Genomic DNA, 16570 nt, shown 5'->3' on the forward strand with positions numbered 1-16570 from the left:
CACAGATATATCAGGCTCCCAAGCACAACGCAAACCAACACAGCAAGGGGAAGGGCCGCAAAACATCTCTTTGGGATGCAAAAGGTCCCAGGTTCAGTCTCTGCAAATAGGGCCAGTAACTCAAAATCCTGAAAAGCCATTACTATCAGTCGGTGCAGACAATGCTGAGCGACATGGACCAATGGTCTGAGTCAGAAAGGGACCCTGAGGGTCATCTAGCCCAACCCCCCACAAAGCAGGAATCTCAACCAAAGCATCCATGACAGGGGGCCATCCAACCTCTGCTTAAAAACTTCCAAGAAAGGAGAGTCCACCACCTCCCACGGAAGATCGTTTCAGCATAAAGCAATTTCCTGTGTTCACACCTTAGCAACCCTACGGGTGGGGAGGATGGAAGAGAAGAGCGAGCTCCAACCCCCTGAGAGCCCAAAATGCTGCAGGCGCCATCACTCGGCTCCCCGCCTGTCTGCACCCCAGTACTGGCCAGGCTCACTGACAGAGGCAAGAGGCCCATGCACAAAGATCTCCCACTTAGATTACTGCAATCTGCTCTACATGGGGCTACCTTTGAAGGTGACCCGGAAACTACAACTAATCCAGAATGTGGCAGCCAGACTGGGGACTGGGGGCGGCCGCCGAGACCATATAACACTGGTCTTGAAAGACCTACACTGGCTCCCAGTACGTTTCCGAGCACAATTCAAAGTGTTGGTGCTGACCTTGAAAGCCCTCAATGGCCTCGGTCCAGTATATCTGAAGGAGCGTCTCCACCCCCATCGTTCAGCCCAGACACTGAGGTCCAGCTCCGAGGGCACTCTGGCGGTTCCCTCCCTGCAAGAAGCCAAGTTACAGGGAACCAGGCAGAGGGCCTTCTCGGTAGTGGTGCCCACCCTGTGGAACGCCCTCCCACCAGATGTGAAGGAAATAAGCAGCTATCTTATCTTTAAAAGACATCTGAAGGCAGCCCTGTTTAGGGAAGTTTTCAATATTTAATGCTGTATTGTTTTTAACACTCGATGGGAAGCCCCCCAGAGTGGCTGGGGAAACTCAGCCAGATGGGCGGGGTACAAATAAATTGTTGTTGTTGTTGTTGTTGTTGTGCAAAGGGCAGAGTGCAGAAGGCCATCTAAAGAATGGCTGTGCTCAACGACTGAGCACAAGACACCCCTGCTCCAATCCCCAGCATTGCCTTTGAAAGGATCTCTGGAGACGGGGCTGGAAAAGGCCATTGTCTGAGAGAATCCCAGGCTCCGCAGCCGGCAGGAGTGGACAGCACTGAGCTAGTCCAGTTCTGCATAAGGCAGAACATCAGCAGATGCAGCACCTGATCCAAGGTGGTCTAATGAGAACGGTTTCCCAAAACTCATGGGTCCTTCCCGATTAATTTCAGCTAAACATCAGGAGAAACTTCCTTATGGCCAGAGCTGCTGGACAGCAGAGGAAACTGTCTCCGGAGGTGGCAGGCTCTCCTTCGGTGGGGATATTTCAGCAGAGGCCAGGCGTTCATCCACAGGGATGCTATAGAGCTCAATCAGAGACTTGTCATCAGAAGGAACCTCAAGGGGTCATGTAGTCCAACCCTCTGCAATGCGGCAAAGTCTGGCTCCTGGTACTGGCCAGGGGACCAAAGCCGCACCCCAAAGGCTGCTCCCACTGTCCCCAGGAATAATGTCAAGTCAAGGGGGAGACCAGTCTGGCCCCACCCATTGGTCAGAGGAGGAGGGGCAGTAGCAAGGGGCTTGTTCCTTCATCCCCTGGTGGAAAGAACACTTGGCTCCAACTGCCACTTCTCTGCCCCAGGACAGCAGAAGCAGAGGGAGAGGCCACTCTGCCCACTCACCCACCCCCCACCCTGTACAGGGAAAGCCGCTGTGGGCAGCTGTTTAAGCAAGACCACCGACAGGGGAAGTTTGGCCTGGCCAGAACTGGGCATGAACGCCCACTTCCGGCTCACCACTTTGGCCTGCCTTTCACAGAATTGAAGGGATCCCAAGACCCTGCAAATTGCAAGAGTCACAGCTCTCTGGGACTTCCGGAGGCGGCGCGAAGCAAGCAATGGCGGTCCTCTTTGCGCTGCGAAGAGGGGCTCCGCAGAAAAGGGTCGTTCGCTACGGCAAAGCGACGACCCACTAAGAAAAACCACGAGCAGAGTGAGCTCGTGGCCGTGGGATCCGGCGGGCACCTAGAGCGACCCCCAAAACGAAGAAGGGACCCCGTAAGGGGCTCCGGAAGCGCGGAGGGGAAGCGGTGCTGTGGATTCATCGCTCTTTCTGCGGGAGTGAAGCCGCGCGGCTGTTGCGGATGAGCGCCGACCTTTCTTCCTTTTACATTGGATTACAAACCAACTACTCGTGAGTAAGACTTACTCAAAATTGGATTACAAATTTATGAATTTGGCAGAAAGCGGGAGGCAAGAAAAAAGAAGTCCGTCTCCCGAGGATGCTAGTGATCAAAAGCAAAGATTCGACGAGCTGGAAGCAGTGTGGAGAGATTTTAAAGTGAGACATCATACGTTCGGAAAAGTCGGAAACTGAAGCAGGCAAGTTACTTTTATTTCCTTGTTATTTTCTGTACCTTAACTGGGAACTTTCTCCTCTGCTGGACTTTTCTAAATTTTAAAGACTTTAAAACCCCCAGTCCCGGACTTGCAGTGGGACAAAAGGTTACTTTGCGGATACACTTATAAATTTGAAATGGACACTTAGAGGCATTACTGTTGGATACAATTAAACAACTGTACTTTGCACCTTTTAAGAAACTTATGGCAACACTGTGAGAGCTCTGCTAGAGGGAAAAGGTCTTTTCCAAGGATCATCGTTAATTTACTTAACTTAAGGAACTTTAATGGCGTCTGAAACTTTGTTTCTTCTTCCCTGAATTGCAACATTACTCCCTCTAGTGGAACTTGGGACTTACAATTTCCTGAGAACCAACTTTGCTTTGTCTTTCTGTGGTTGGATTGTTTACGCTTGTGCCTGCCTTTCTCATGAAACTTTTGACAGTCTGACCTTGAATCCAAAGACAGGTGTGGAATGAGCGACAGAGTAAAAACAAGAGCTGCGTCGAAGGCAGGGAAAGGCAAACTGACACAAACAACCCTGTTTTCTCAGGGACGTAGATCTTCAGTCCCTGCTGTTTTACAGACTGCACCCTCGCCAACAACACCAGCTGAAGAAGCTGAACAACCAATAGGTGAGGATATGGCATCTGGAGGATCTAACACTCTCTTAGAGGAAATGTTACAACAATTCGCAATTTTGAACAAAAAAGTGGATGATCAAACTGCAAAAATTGACTTAGCCACATCTTCAATTACCAAACTTTCGGAACAGGTGGCTAAGCATTCACAAGATATTGGAAATTTAAACGACGCAACATCTGAAAATCGAAAATTGGCGGAGGCTGCGATTGGGAAAGCAGAGGCTGCAGCCAAAGGAGTGGAGGAACTGAAAGGAGAGGTAAGACCTCTCCACAAACATATTACAGACCAACAGGCCTACCTGTCTTTGGTGGAACTGCGAAACAGGGAAAATAACCTGAGATTACGCTCTATCCCAGAGATTGAGAAAGAGGATTTGACCGGCTTTTTAACAGCAGAATTTTCCAAATTCTGGGGTATAAACCAAGACACAGATTTCAAAATAACGACTGCATTTAGATTGGGAAGAGTCGTTGGGAAGGACAGGCCTAGAGATTGTTTGATTATTTTAAGGACCAAACAGGAGAGAGACAAACTACTTGATTTACATTTCAACAAAGCACTTGTGATCCAGGATAGAAGAGCACAAATTTACAAAGATATTCCTAAACAATTACTGGATCTAAGAGCCAACTACACTGACCTAACTGGACTTCTGAGAGGTAACGGAATACCTTACAGGTGGGAGTTCCCACAAGGTGTCTTATTCAAATACAAAGGAAAGAAGATAAAAATCAAAACGAAAGAGGATTGCCAGAAGTTCCTACACGACCACGGAGAAGACCTACAGAAAGGAGCAGCTATTTGGCCACCACCAGAGTCAGGGAAAGAGTTACCACCTTCGGACTCGGACAAAAAAGAAGACACCCCACAAGAGTAACAACAGATTGATACAAGATGTCTCTGCAGCTGTATAGTTGGAACATTAATGGCGCGAATTCCCCAGAAAAACGCAAACGGATTTTCCATATCCTAAAGAAAGAGAATTTGGACATAATTTGTTTGCAAGAAACCCATGTGACAAGGGCTCACAGGAAGGTGTTAACAAATAAAAGATTAGGCCAAGAATTTATCTCATCAGACAGAGTCAAGAAGAGAGGCGTGGTGATTTACGCCAAAGAGACTCTTTCACCGAAATTTTTGTTTAAAGATGAACAAGGAAGAATCCTGGCTATTGAGATTTCGACCCAAGGAGAGAAAATTTTGATATTAGGAATTTATGCACCAAACGAGGGGAAATCAGAATTTTATAAGAAGCTGCATGAGACATTATTGGACTATCTGGACTATTCTAACATCATTATGATGGGAGACATGAATGGGGTTGTCTCTACTTTTATGGATAAGTCACAGAACCAGAATTTGACTAAAGATGGAAGACTACCAAAAACTTTCTTTGAACTAACTGACAATATGGATTTAATTGACTCATGGAGGACGAGAAACCCCCTAGGTAAAGAAGGAACTTTCTTTTCTGAGGCCCACCTGTCATGGACAAGGATCGACCAAATTTGGACAACTAGAGGGCTGGCACCTAAGACCATAAAAATAGAAATCTGCCCAAAGACTTGCTCCGACCATAACGCTCTGAAAATGGAAATGAGATTTACTACTGCCGACTCCTTCAGATGGAAAATGAATGACAACCTGCTAAGAGATCAAGAGATTGTAAAGAAGGCCCAAAAAGCTTTAAAGGACTACTTTGAAATCAACTTGAACACCTCGGTGGAAAAAAGAACAATCTGGGACGCGAGCAAAGCTGTTATGAGAGGGTTTCTGATACAACAGAATACGATTAAGAAAAAACTCTGGAATGGTAAAAAGGACAAGATATTGGAGAAGATAAGGGACGGCGAGAAAAAATTAAGATTAAACCCAAAATCCAAAGAGACTTTAAGAGAAATTAAATTCCACCAGTCACAATATGCGCAACTGATCAACCAAGAAGTGGAATGGAGAATTAAACAAATGAAACAAAGATCATTTGAATCGGCGAATAAATGTGGGAAACTGCTAGCTTGGCAGTTGAAAAAGAGACAAAAATTAAACTATGTTACCAATCTAGAAGTTGAAGGAAAGAACATTCAGAAACCGGGAGAAATTAGAAAGTGTTTCCAGAAATATTTTAAAAAACTGTATACACAAGGACCCGAGGAAGTAACCGAGATAGAACAATTTTTGAAAGAAAATGGCCTTCCAGAAATATCTCAAGAGAAGAGATCAATCTTGAATTGTAAAATCACACAACAGGAAATCGAGGATGCCATTCAGAATATGCAGCTGGGCAAATCTCCAGGACCTGATGGACTTACCTCCAAGTATTATAGGACGCTAAAAGACTATTTGATACAACCACTAGAGGAGGTTTGTAACCAGATTATGGGGGGAGGGAAGGCACCAGACACGTGGAAAGAAGCATTCATCACATTGATACCTAAAGTGGAAACTGAAAAAACTCAACTTAAGAACTACCGTCCCATCTCACTCCTAAATGTGGATTACAAAATATTTGCGGATATTCTGGCCAACAGATTTAAAAAAGTATTAAATGAGATAATCCATAAAGACCAGGCCGGCTTTCTCCCAGGTAGATATTTGTTTGACAATACCAGAAACATTATTGACATCTTGGAACTTTTACAAACAAATATTAACACCAAAGCAGTATTGATCTTTATTGACGCGGAGAAGGCCTTTGACAACATTTCCTGGAAATTTATGAAGAAAAATTTGGAAGGGATGGGAGTGGGAAGGGGGTTTGTGAATGGAATAGAAGCAATCTATTCAGAACAAAAAGCTAAGTTGATAGTGAACAATGTGGTGACAGAAGAACTTCATATTGAAAAAGGAACACGACAGGGGTGCCCCCTATCCCCCTTATTGTTTATTTCAGTCCTGGAGGTTTTGCTGAACATGATAAGGGAGGATCGGCAGGTACAAGGAATACGGGTCGGAGCGAAACAATATAAACTGAAAGCATTCGCAGATGACCTGGTTTTAACACTACAGGAGCCAGAACCCAGTACAAAAAGAGTTTTAGAACTGATCCAGAAATTTGGTCGGGTGGCGGGTTTTAAGTTGAACAAGCAAAAAACTAAAGTTTTAGGGAAAAACTTGACGGCCATGGAAACAGAAGGGTTTCAGAAAGAGACAGAACTAAATATTGTTAAGAAAGTGAAATACCTGGGGGTCAATCTGTCTTCCAAGAATTTGAATCTATTTAAAGATAATTATGAGAAATGTTGGTTAGAAGTTAAAAAAGATTTAGAAATTTGGTCAAGACTGAAATTATCCTTGTTAGGCCGAATTGCAGCTATAAAGATGAACGTTTTGCCAAAGATGTTGTTTTTGTTTCAAGCCTTGCAGATTGTGGACAGAGTGGAATGTTTTGGAAAGTGGCAGAAGGACATTTCTAGGTTTGTCTGGCAGGGCAAAAAGCCCCGAATAAAGTTTAAGATATTAACTGATGCAAAAGAGAGAGGGGGGTTTGCCCTGCCGGACCTAAGGCTATACTATGAAGCGGCATCCTTCTGCTGGATGAAAGATTGGATTCTACTAGAAAACACTGATGTCCTAGATCTGGAAGGCTTCAACAATTCGTCAGGTTGGCATGCGTACTTGTGGTATGACAAGGGTAAATCATATGGAATGTTTAAAAACCATATTGTCAGAAAAGCAATATATATGGTCTGGAAAAAATACAAAGACTTATTGGAAAGTAAAACTCCGAGGTGGATCTCACCAATAGAGGCCAAAGCTCGGAAAACAACCAATATGGAGGCTTATTGGCCGAAATATTGGGAAATAATAGAAAATATTGAAGGTAACTGGAGATTGCAGAGCTTTGAAAAACTAAAGGATAAGGTGCAAAATTGGTTGCATTATGCCCAAATTAATGAGGTTTTTAAGTTAGACAAAAAAACAGGTTTCCAGGTGGAAAAATCGAAACTTGAGACAGAGTTGCTAGAACCAAAGACCAAGTTATTATCGAGAATGTATAACTTGCTGCTTAAATGGAACACTCAAGATGAGACAGTTAAATCAGCAATGATAAAATGGGCTCAGGACATTGGTTATAATATTATGTCTGATGACTGGGAAAGGTTATGGACCACCGGTATGAAGTTTACTGCATGTAATGCTTTGAAAGAAAACATTATGAAAATGGTATACAGGTGGTACATGACCCCGGTTAAGTTAGCTAAGATTTACCATCTGTCCGATAATAAATGTTGGAAATGTAAGGAAGCTGAGGGAACATTCTTTCACCTCTGGTGGACCTGCCCAAGACTGAAGGCCTTCTGGGAAATGATCTACAATGAGCTAAAAAAGGTGTTTAAGTACACTTTTCCCAAGAAACCAGAGGCCTTCCTTCTGGGCATTGTCGGCCAGAAGGTGTCTAAAAGGGATAGAACTTTTTTTATGTACGCTACAACAGCAGCAAGAATTCTTATCGCTAAGCATTGGAAGACCCAAGATTTGCCCACACTGGAGGACTGGCACACGCAACTGATGAACTACATGGAATTAGCCGAGATGACTGCAAGGATTCGAGACTTGGGAGAAGAAACAATGGAGGAGGACTGGAAAAAATTTAAAGACTATTTGCAAAAGTATTATAAGTTATATGAAACATAAGATGTCGTGTGATTGGGAATCTAGCCCCAGCAACAAAACTTAATTATTTATGAAATTTGATAAGATTTATGAAAAAATCAAGGTTTAAATGGGTAAAAACGATATTATGGTATATTGTCTAGAGTATATGTTGATTAAGAGATTTAAATTTAAACTGTAATTGAAAATAGAAAGAAACATACGAAATAAGGATATAATTTGCTGATAAATTTATTGACAAGAAATGCATTTTGCGAGGGATGGGGGAAGTCCAATAGAAATTTGAAATGAGGTATCGAAATGGTTGTGTTTTTCTTTTTCCTCTTTTTTTTTTGTCTTTTTTTTCTTTTACTTTTTGATCTCTTTGTTATTTCTGTAAAAAATGTAATAAAAATTATTATAAAAAAAAAAACAAATTGCAAGAGTCACAACTTGGAAGAAGGGGCCTCGCCTCCATCTTTCCCCTCTGCTTCCCTTGCCTTGCGTGAGCTGCTTTGGGAGGCTAGAGTTGTCAGAGAACAACTCCAGGAGATACAAGCCGGATCTTGCAGGGAGCAGGAGGCGGCTGGAGGAGAGGACCGTCCTTTCCAAGCCAGCGACTCCCATTAAGGGCTCAAGGTAGCGCTCAAACACACACAAAGGGGACAGGCCTTTCCGGATCACCTGGTTGGGCTGTTGAAAGAGCGCCGTTCCGGCACCGGGCTGTTTGTGCTGAGGACTTTTTATCCGCAAAGGCCAAAGGCAGACCTGCTTAAATCAATGTGCTCCTCCCATGTCACCCAGGCAGCTTATCACGGAGCATGATCTTGCGCTCAGCCTCTAGCCTGATCCTAAACCGATTAGAGCAGCATTTTCCGAATTCCAGCTGTTTTTGGACTACAACACCCATCATCCCTAGCTAGCAGGACCAGCGGTCAGGAATGATGGGAACTGTAGTCCAAAAAAAACACGAAGACCCAAGTTTGGACACTGGATTAGAGGAACGCAGGAAGAAGCTGTCAAACCATTGCTCCATTTAGCTCAGTATTGTCCACACTGACAGGCAGCACCTCCCCAGGGTTTCAGGCAGGGAGTTTGGCCCCGTTCTCGCAGGAGACGCCCCTGGGGTTTCAACACGGGACCTTCAAATCATGCAAATCAGGTGATCCGCAACTGAGCTCCGGCCCTAAAATAAAAATGCATCTATGCAAACGGAAGAGGTGAGAGTTAAGCAAAGAATTGATTCCGGTCTCGGAGTGTGTCTTGTGCGTCTCAGAACTTGTCGTTCTTTGATGGGGGGTTATAGTCTGCCCTCGGGATGCGGGGACCAGCGCTGGGGATGGGGCAGCTACGGATACAACCAGGAAGGTTGGGGTGGGGAATTTGTGGGTGCCAAAGCCCCCCACCACCATGCCCACCTCTCTCTGCAAGCTGCAAGACCCCCAAAGGGAATCTGATGTGCAGGCACCCTTTCTGCACACCCCCTACAAGATGGGCACCCCACTCCAGGGGGGCCAGTCACAGCTGCTCAGTATCTGGGGCCCCATTTCACGGGGGGAGTGGGGGAAAGGAGAGAGAGGTGACAGGAAGGGCCTCCCCATCCAGAAGGGACCCTTGGCCACCCAAACCTATCCTGACCCCACCCCCAAGCCCACAGATCCCCACCCCCCACAACTGCCCCCCCCCACACTTGACAGGCGGGCAGAGGAACCAGCTCACTCCTGGGGGAAGAGGTCCCTTCACCTGCCCCCCAAATTGATGGGCATTCCTCTGTGTGTGTGTGTGTCATGTGATCGATTATGTGGGGCAGAGCTTACCTGGAACACCCCCCCCCCTCTTATTTGATTCAAGTTCGCACCTCTGGAAGGGGGGGCTCTCTCTTTTTCTCTCTTTCACCCCCTCACTCCACGTCCAGGTAGGAAGGCCTCTGTCTCCCCCCCCAATTTCCCTCATCCCCCCACAAGTCGCCCCCCCTGCCCTGCAACAAGGGCCCCCCCACCCATATCCTCCACACCAACACCCCCCAGGTCCGCCACACACACACAGCGTGACCCCTTTCCCCCCAAATGAAGGACCCCCCCCCTCAGAAGAGGGTCCCCCTCCGCCCCCCCCATTTTCCCTTCCCGGCGGCGAAGGGGCTTCTCTCTCCCCCCCCCCCCGCTTCTTTACCTCGGCCGGGCCGCTGAAGCGGCGGCGGCGGCGGCGACCGGGTCGAGCAGGTCTCTCCCGGGTCCGCTCCTGGTGGGAGGAGGGGGGCAGGGAGGGGGCTGGCCTCTCCCGGGTCCGCTGGGGGGGCGACAATATGGCGGCGGCGGCCGCGGGAGGAGGAGGAGGAGGGAGGGAGGGGCGAGAGAGGTTTTTCCTCCGCCGGGCCGACAGGGGGCGCTCGGCCAAGACTCGTCGCTTCCGGCGCAGGGCCATAGAGAGCACGGGGAGGGAAGGGCCGAGGGGGGAAGAAGCCGCTCTGGCACGACGGCCGCACCATAGAGGCGGACATTCGAGCGCTGCGCTGACGCGCCGGCCTCCACGCGCACAGGGCGCACGTGTGAATGGAGGGCGTTTTCACGTGTACGATCCGGGGATGGGGCCCTGTTTCCAGGCACCCAGGCGTGTCCCGCTCGCCTGAACTCCGTGGGAGGGCGTCGGAAGAAAACACGTGTATGCCCAAACGTGGGGAAGGTGGAGGTGAAGGAAGCACACGTGTGTTTGTGTTTGTGTTTGTGTGTGTGTGTCCCGGCCAGAGGAGCAGCGTGGAGTTAACCTACGGAACTCCCTCCCCCAGGAGGCAGGAGTGGCTTGAAAAGCCTTTTTGATGTATGGAAGTGAGAGCTGGACCATCAAGAAGGCTGATCGCCGAGGAATTGATGCTTTTGAATTCTGGTGCTGGAGGAGACTCTGGAGAGTCCCATGGACTGCAAGAAGATCCAACCTCTCCATTCTGAAGGAAATCAGCCCTGAGTGCTCACTGGAAGGACAGATCCTGAAGCTAAGGCTCCAAGACTTTGGCCACCTCAGGAGAAGAGAAGACTCCCTGGAAAAGACCCTGATGTTGGGAAAGATGGAGGGCACAAGGAAAAGGGGACAATGGAGGATGAGATGGTGGGACAGTGTTCTCGAAACGACCAGCATGAGTTTGACCAAACTGCGGGAGGCAGTGGAAGACAGGAGGGCCTGGTGTGCTCTGGTCCAGGGGGTCACGAGGAGGCGGACACGACTAAACGACTAAACAACAAGTCCACTGAAATCCAAAAGAACTATGTTGTTGTTTAGTCGTGTCCGACTCTTCATGACCCCCTGGACCAGAGCACGCCAGGCACTCCTGTCTTCCACAGAACCATCTTTATATATGCAACTACAGTGGTTAGAATTTTAGTAGCAAAAAACCTGGAAATGTGACTCAATTCCTACAAAGCTTGACTGGCAGGTGAAGACGATGGAAGACGTGGAACTTGCGAAAATGACTGGGAGAATAAGAGGAAACTCAAAACCAGAAAGTGTGTAAAGAATGGATAACATTTAAAGAATACCTAAAGCAATATTGTGAAAAGGCAAATCTCCAGACAGGTCTAGATTGAATCTTGAATATTCAGGAAAAGTATAAACGTTGAATTTTTTCTGGATATTAACAAATATAACAGGAAATGCGTAAAGGTTAAGCATGTAGAAAGCACAATGAGGTTAATCGGAAGTCAAAAGTGTGTGTGATGTTTGACAATATGTTGCTAATGTTTAGTTGTCACTGAGGCATTGTCTGTGTTGTTATATGTAAATTGTTTTGCAATAAAGTTAAATAAAATAAAAGAGGATGGGCAAATTCATGGAGGGCCCTTGAGGGCTCCTAGCCAGGATGCAGCAGCAGTGCACCCCTTGCAGTAAGCCTTCAGGCCTCCCAGGGCAGGGCAGGGGCAGCGCCTGCCTCTTGGGCTGCTGCTTTTACGCTGGACATGGGTGCGGATCTCTCCCACATCAGCCACAGCAGGTGCTGCAAGTCTCCCAAGGTTTGGCCACTCCCCGAGGCGCATGCTTCACTTGGTCTCCCAAGACAGGCAGGTGCCAATCAAAACTAGATGCAGGTACACGCCGGGACTCCCGCAGTTCTTCCGACGACAATCCCCCTTGGGCTGGTGATGAATCATAGGACAGCAGAGTTGGCAGGGACCCGAAGGAGTCATCTAGTCCAACCCCTGCAATGCGGGTCTCTCAGATAGATCAAACATGACGAGACCGGATTTGCAAATGGCGACCCAGTGGCTGGCACGCGAAGAGCAGGGAGCTTAAGGTCAACCCAAAGCACAACCACCACCTGCTCTCCCGTGAACGTACCTGGCTATTAGGATCTTCCACGGAGGCCCTACTAGAGATTCCCCACAAAGTTGCCCAGGATTTCAGGCAGGGAATATTCAGAGATTCCAGATTCTACTTGGGTCTTTCCTCTGGGGCCCTAGGTGTTGCAGGAATTTATGTATAGGTGATGGTGGAGGTTTGCCCCTCCAGCAGATATCATGCACATGCAGCCCACTACCAAAATCAGCACAATCACTTTTGTGACGTGATTTGTCCCCACAAAACACTTCATCACAGATTTTTCCTGTCTATTCAAAGGGCCTTTGCTGCATGATCCCAAATGTAAGAATTCACTGATAAATGTATCTATGAACTGGCTCACTGGAAAAACATCAGAAATTCATATAGATGTGTGAGCTCAGCTCCTCAGCAGCCCCTCTGCCTAAATGATAATCCCTGGCCTCCTGATACCCGAGTGTCAGACAGGTAGCCATTCCAGAAATAATAAACCCAGATGAAGACAAAAGGGTGTGGTTAACTTGGCTGGGAAACAGGGAAATGTAAATATCTATTTTGTTCCACTTGATGGGTGTTTGGTGGGGGGCAAGGGGAACCATGGGGCAGGGTCCAGGATGCTCAGATTACTGCCACCAGACCTCCCCTTTCATGATGTAACCATGATGTATGAGTGATGTAGTTTGGGGGGGTGTAACATGGGGATTAGCAGCTAATAAAAGTTGGGGTTCTCTTTTGTTCTGGGCTTCCATCTTGTTCCACCTGGTAGCAGGTGGGAGTCCTGTCACAGCAGTCTTCAATAAAGACCAAGCCTACTGGCTGCTGTTTTGCTCTGGGATTCCTGGCTGGTATCCTTATTTTTTGTCCAAGGGAGCCCTCAAATTTCTCCGTTAACAGTGGCAAAAACCTTCATCTGCCCAGGCCTTTTGTGATCTGGACTTGCCACCCTGGCAGTGCGCTGAAGGTAAAATTATCTCGCCACATGCAGAGTGAGAATTTGGGCTCACTCTGCATGGCTCTAAGGCGCCAACTGCACCTTAAAGGTGGGGGTGATGCTTTCTGGTTGTTTTTTTTTAATGAAAAACAAAAGTCAAATTTGGAAGCAACCTTTTTGAATAGGAGAGGAAAGCTCTGGATGACTCCCAGGACAGAGGAGCACTTCAGGAATATATTCTTGCCGCAGGTGTGAAGAAAGAATTGCCAGAAATCAGTGTAATCCACTTGGTCATGTCAACAAGGTACAGTTCTGTGGACCCTTTAGCGCCCACCCACCCCCAACCCTTTGTCAACACAGATTTTTGAAAATATGCTTTAATCACTTTTTGTATGAGACAGATACATTCTGCAAACTCTTTAAAAAGTTGCTGGGTTGTCAAAACACGGGAATGACCGCACACAGCCAAGAACAACCTTGGCTGAAAAAGAGAGCTGGGCAGCAGCAGTCGCCAACACAGCCACCTCCGCAGGGAGCAGGGGTGCTGTGGAATTGGAGCACACACCCCCCCAAGTCGCTGCTTCCCTGCTGCGAGGACGGATCCTGGGGAAGGGGACGGAAGAGAGCCGAGGCAGCTCTAGGGGTAGAAACTGCCACGAACCCAAACCAGGCCCCCCCAGGAGAAAAAAGCTTCCAATCACCCGTGCCACCACAGGCAGTAGTACCAAAATCCGGCCACAGGAGCCCCTGCTAACCAGCATTCCTTATTCCCATAAGGCCTTGGGCTCAAGGCCGGCGAAAAGGGACGCTGCGCCCCTTTCGCTACAGAAGAGCTGCCGGTAGCCAAAAGCTAGGACGGAACTGAGTGCCCGACGCCTTCGGGCTGGATGGAAGAGACCCACCCCCCCCCCCCCGTGAGGGACAGTCCTTTAAAGCGCTTTAAAGGTCAGCACCAAAGGGAGGGAGCTGCCTCTGCCTACCCAGATGGGGGGCCATCCAGCCTCTGGGCAAAAGCTCAGACCCCCCCCCAACTCCCAGCCACACCCTCGGGCACAGCAGCATTCGAACTGTATTCCCATTGGACGGGGGACCACACCTCCCTCCTCCCTCATTGAGCCGCGGCAGGATTCACCTGGAAAATTCCCAGCCCAGGTGCCGGCCCCAAGCGTCAATCTGGAGAAGGCGGCCCCCACTGACAGTTATTGCATTGATCCAGACTTCGGACTCAAAAAACGAGTACCTGGCGAGCAGCCGTCACAGACAGACAGACACACACACAGAAAAAGATCACACAAGGCAACTTTCCAGGGCAAAGATGAGGGCAGCAACATCTCTGCCCCTGCTGGTGCTGCGGAGAGTCGTGGGGCGCCCAGGAAACGGCTGCTCTGCCCTCGCCAGGTGTCCCTCTGCTGGTGGGAAGGCAGGAGGGGCCTCGCCGGGGGGGGTGTCACTGGCTCCCCTCGTAGTTGAGCACGTAGTAGTCGTGGACGTACATGAGGACGGCAATGGGCTGCCCAATCATCAAGGAGATCCACACGGCCGCGTTCCCATAGTTGCCCCGAAGGAACCGGCCCACAAACCAGGCCAGAGGAATCTGCGGAGGAGGAGGGAAGAGGGAGGAAAGATGGCGGAGGGAGATGGGTCTTTTTAGCCTGGAGAACAGGCGACACAACAGCCATCTTCAGATATCTCAAAAGGTGGAAGGTGGAGCAAGCTTGCTTTCTCCTGCTCTGGAGGGGAGGACTCGAACCCATGGCTTCAAGTTACAAGGAGGAGATTCAAGAAAAACTTTCTGGTGGTAAGAGCTGTTTGGCAGTGGAATGGACTCCCTTGGAAGGTGATGGACTCTCCTCCCTTGGAAGTTTTTAAGCAGAGCTTGGGTGGCCATCTATCATGGATGCTTCAGTTGGGCTTCCTGCATTGCTGGGAGTCAGACTAGATGACCCTAGGGTCCCTTCCAGCTCTACAGTTCTGTGGTTCTCTGATTCGCCACCCTAGGGCCAAAGTGCAGGTCCTGCCCCAAGGCTCACAGGAAAGAAGGCAGAACTCTCTGGGGTGGTGGCAACAGCAGCATCCTGCACTCTGACCCTCACCCCCTTTGCCAAGACACCACATACCAGGAGCCCCTGGCAAGGCTGAGCTGGCGGCAAGTGGCTTTTGTGCTTCGCAAGACGAATTTCCCTATGGGCTTGCTTCGTAAGACGAAAACGTCTTGCGAGTCTTGCGATTTTTTTTGCTTTTTGCTTCCCCCCCCTTTTTCTAAGCCGCTAAGAGCCTTTTAGCCGCTAAGCCGCTAAGCCTTTAATAGCCGCTAAATCACTAATAGCGCTAATCCGCTAATAGGGTTGTTTCGCAAGACGAAAAAACCGCTAGACGGCCAAGCCACTCATGCAAAATATTGTTGTTGTTGTTCTTAATTTATTTATTTATATCCTGCCCTCCCCAGACGAAGCCGGGCTCAGAGCGGCTAACAACAGTAAAAGTAACACAGCATTGTAAAATCAATTCATTTTAAAATCAGTTCAGAATCAAATTAATGGCAACCATTGGGCTAGAGTTCTATGAGGATTACAGAAGGAGAGAGGGGGTCAGACTGTGCCTTGGGCCAAAGGCCTGATGGAACAGCTCTGTCTTGCAGGCCCTGTGGAAAGATGTCAAGTCCCGCAGGGCCCTAGTCTCTTGGGACAGAGTGTTCCACCAGATCGGGGCCACAGCCAAAAAAGCCCTGGCTCTGGTTGAGGCCAGTCTAACCTCCCTGTGGCCCGGGACCTCCAAGATGTTTTTGTTTGAAGAAGGTCCTCCGTGGGACATACCAGGAGAGGCGGTCCCATAGGTACGAGGGTCCTAGGTTAAAACCAGCACCTTGAACCTGATCCTGTACTCCACCGGGAGCCAGTGCAGCTGGTATAGCACCGGGTGAATGTGTTCCCATGGTGAGGACCCGATCCTTACCTGAGCCATCATCCCCATGAACGCCCAGGGCCGGAACATCTTCAAGGGCACGCTGACCAGGTACTGGGTGGGGACAGAAACCCACAAAGACATCAGTCCAGAGAGGAGAGGGCACAAAGGAAGCTTGGCTGGCAAGTCTGGCTGCCTCCCATGCCACCCTCTGAAGCCCAGCAAGCAGCTCGCGAGTCTCCCCTTGATTTCAGTCCCTCCAGAGGAAAGAGAACAAAGGGCGCTCTCTTGCCTCCTGAGCTTTCTGGTGTGAGCCCATGGAATGACCCACACTGGGCCAGGGAAGCAAGTCAAGGGAGGGAGCTCCAGCCAGGACACCCTCGCCCACTCCACGTTCAGGAGTTTGAGCCACTTTGCCCGGTTCAAACCTTATGCTGAGAACGGAAGGCAAGACACTATCGCGCCCCCTGCCCCTTCTCTGCTTTCAGAGAGGACGGTCCCTCGCCAGCCCTTGAAAGATGCTTATCCATCATTCTTCAGAGGAGGAGGAGCCGCAATGTTCCTCAGCAGCATCTAACTTGCTCAAATACACCTTGGCATTCGTCTCCAAATTCCTCCAAAAGATGCAGTGCAACTTGGGA

At 48.8% G+C, this 16570-nt stretch overlaps 1 protein-coding gene across 1 annotated transcript in view; it reads right to left on the reverse strand.

Moving 5' to 3' along the window:
- Positions 1-13389: 13389 nt before the first annotated feature.
- The window catches only part of DGAT1 (diacylglycerol O-acyltransferase 1), a 32545-nt gene continuing 29364 nt past the window's right edge, over positions 13390-16570 (reverse strand). Inside the window, exons 16-17 of the mRNA XM_082235738.1 lie at positions 15981-16043; positions 13390-14622 (exon numbers count right to left, since the gene is read on the reverse strand). Of these exons, the coding sequence (XP_082091864.1) occupies positions 14476-14622; positions 15981-16043 (210 nt within the window). The 3' untranslated portion in view covers positions 13390-14475. The remainder of the gene's footprint in view (positions 14623-15980; positions 16044-16570) is intronic.

Source organism: Podarcis vaucheri, assembly GCF_965113315.1.
Source record: "Podarcis vaucheri genome assembly, chromosome: 8".
NCBI lineage: Eukaryota > Metazoa > Chordata > Lepidosauria > Squamata > Lacertidae > Podarcis > Podarcis vaucheri.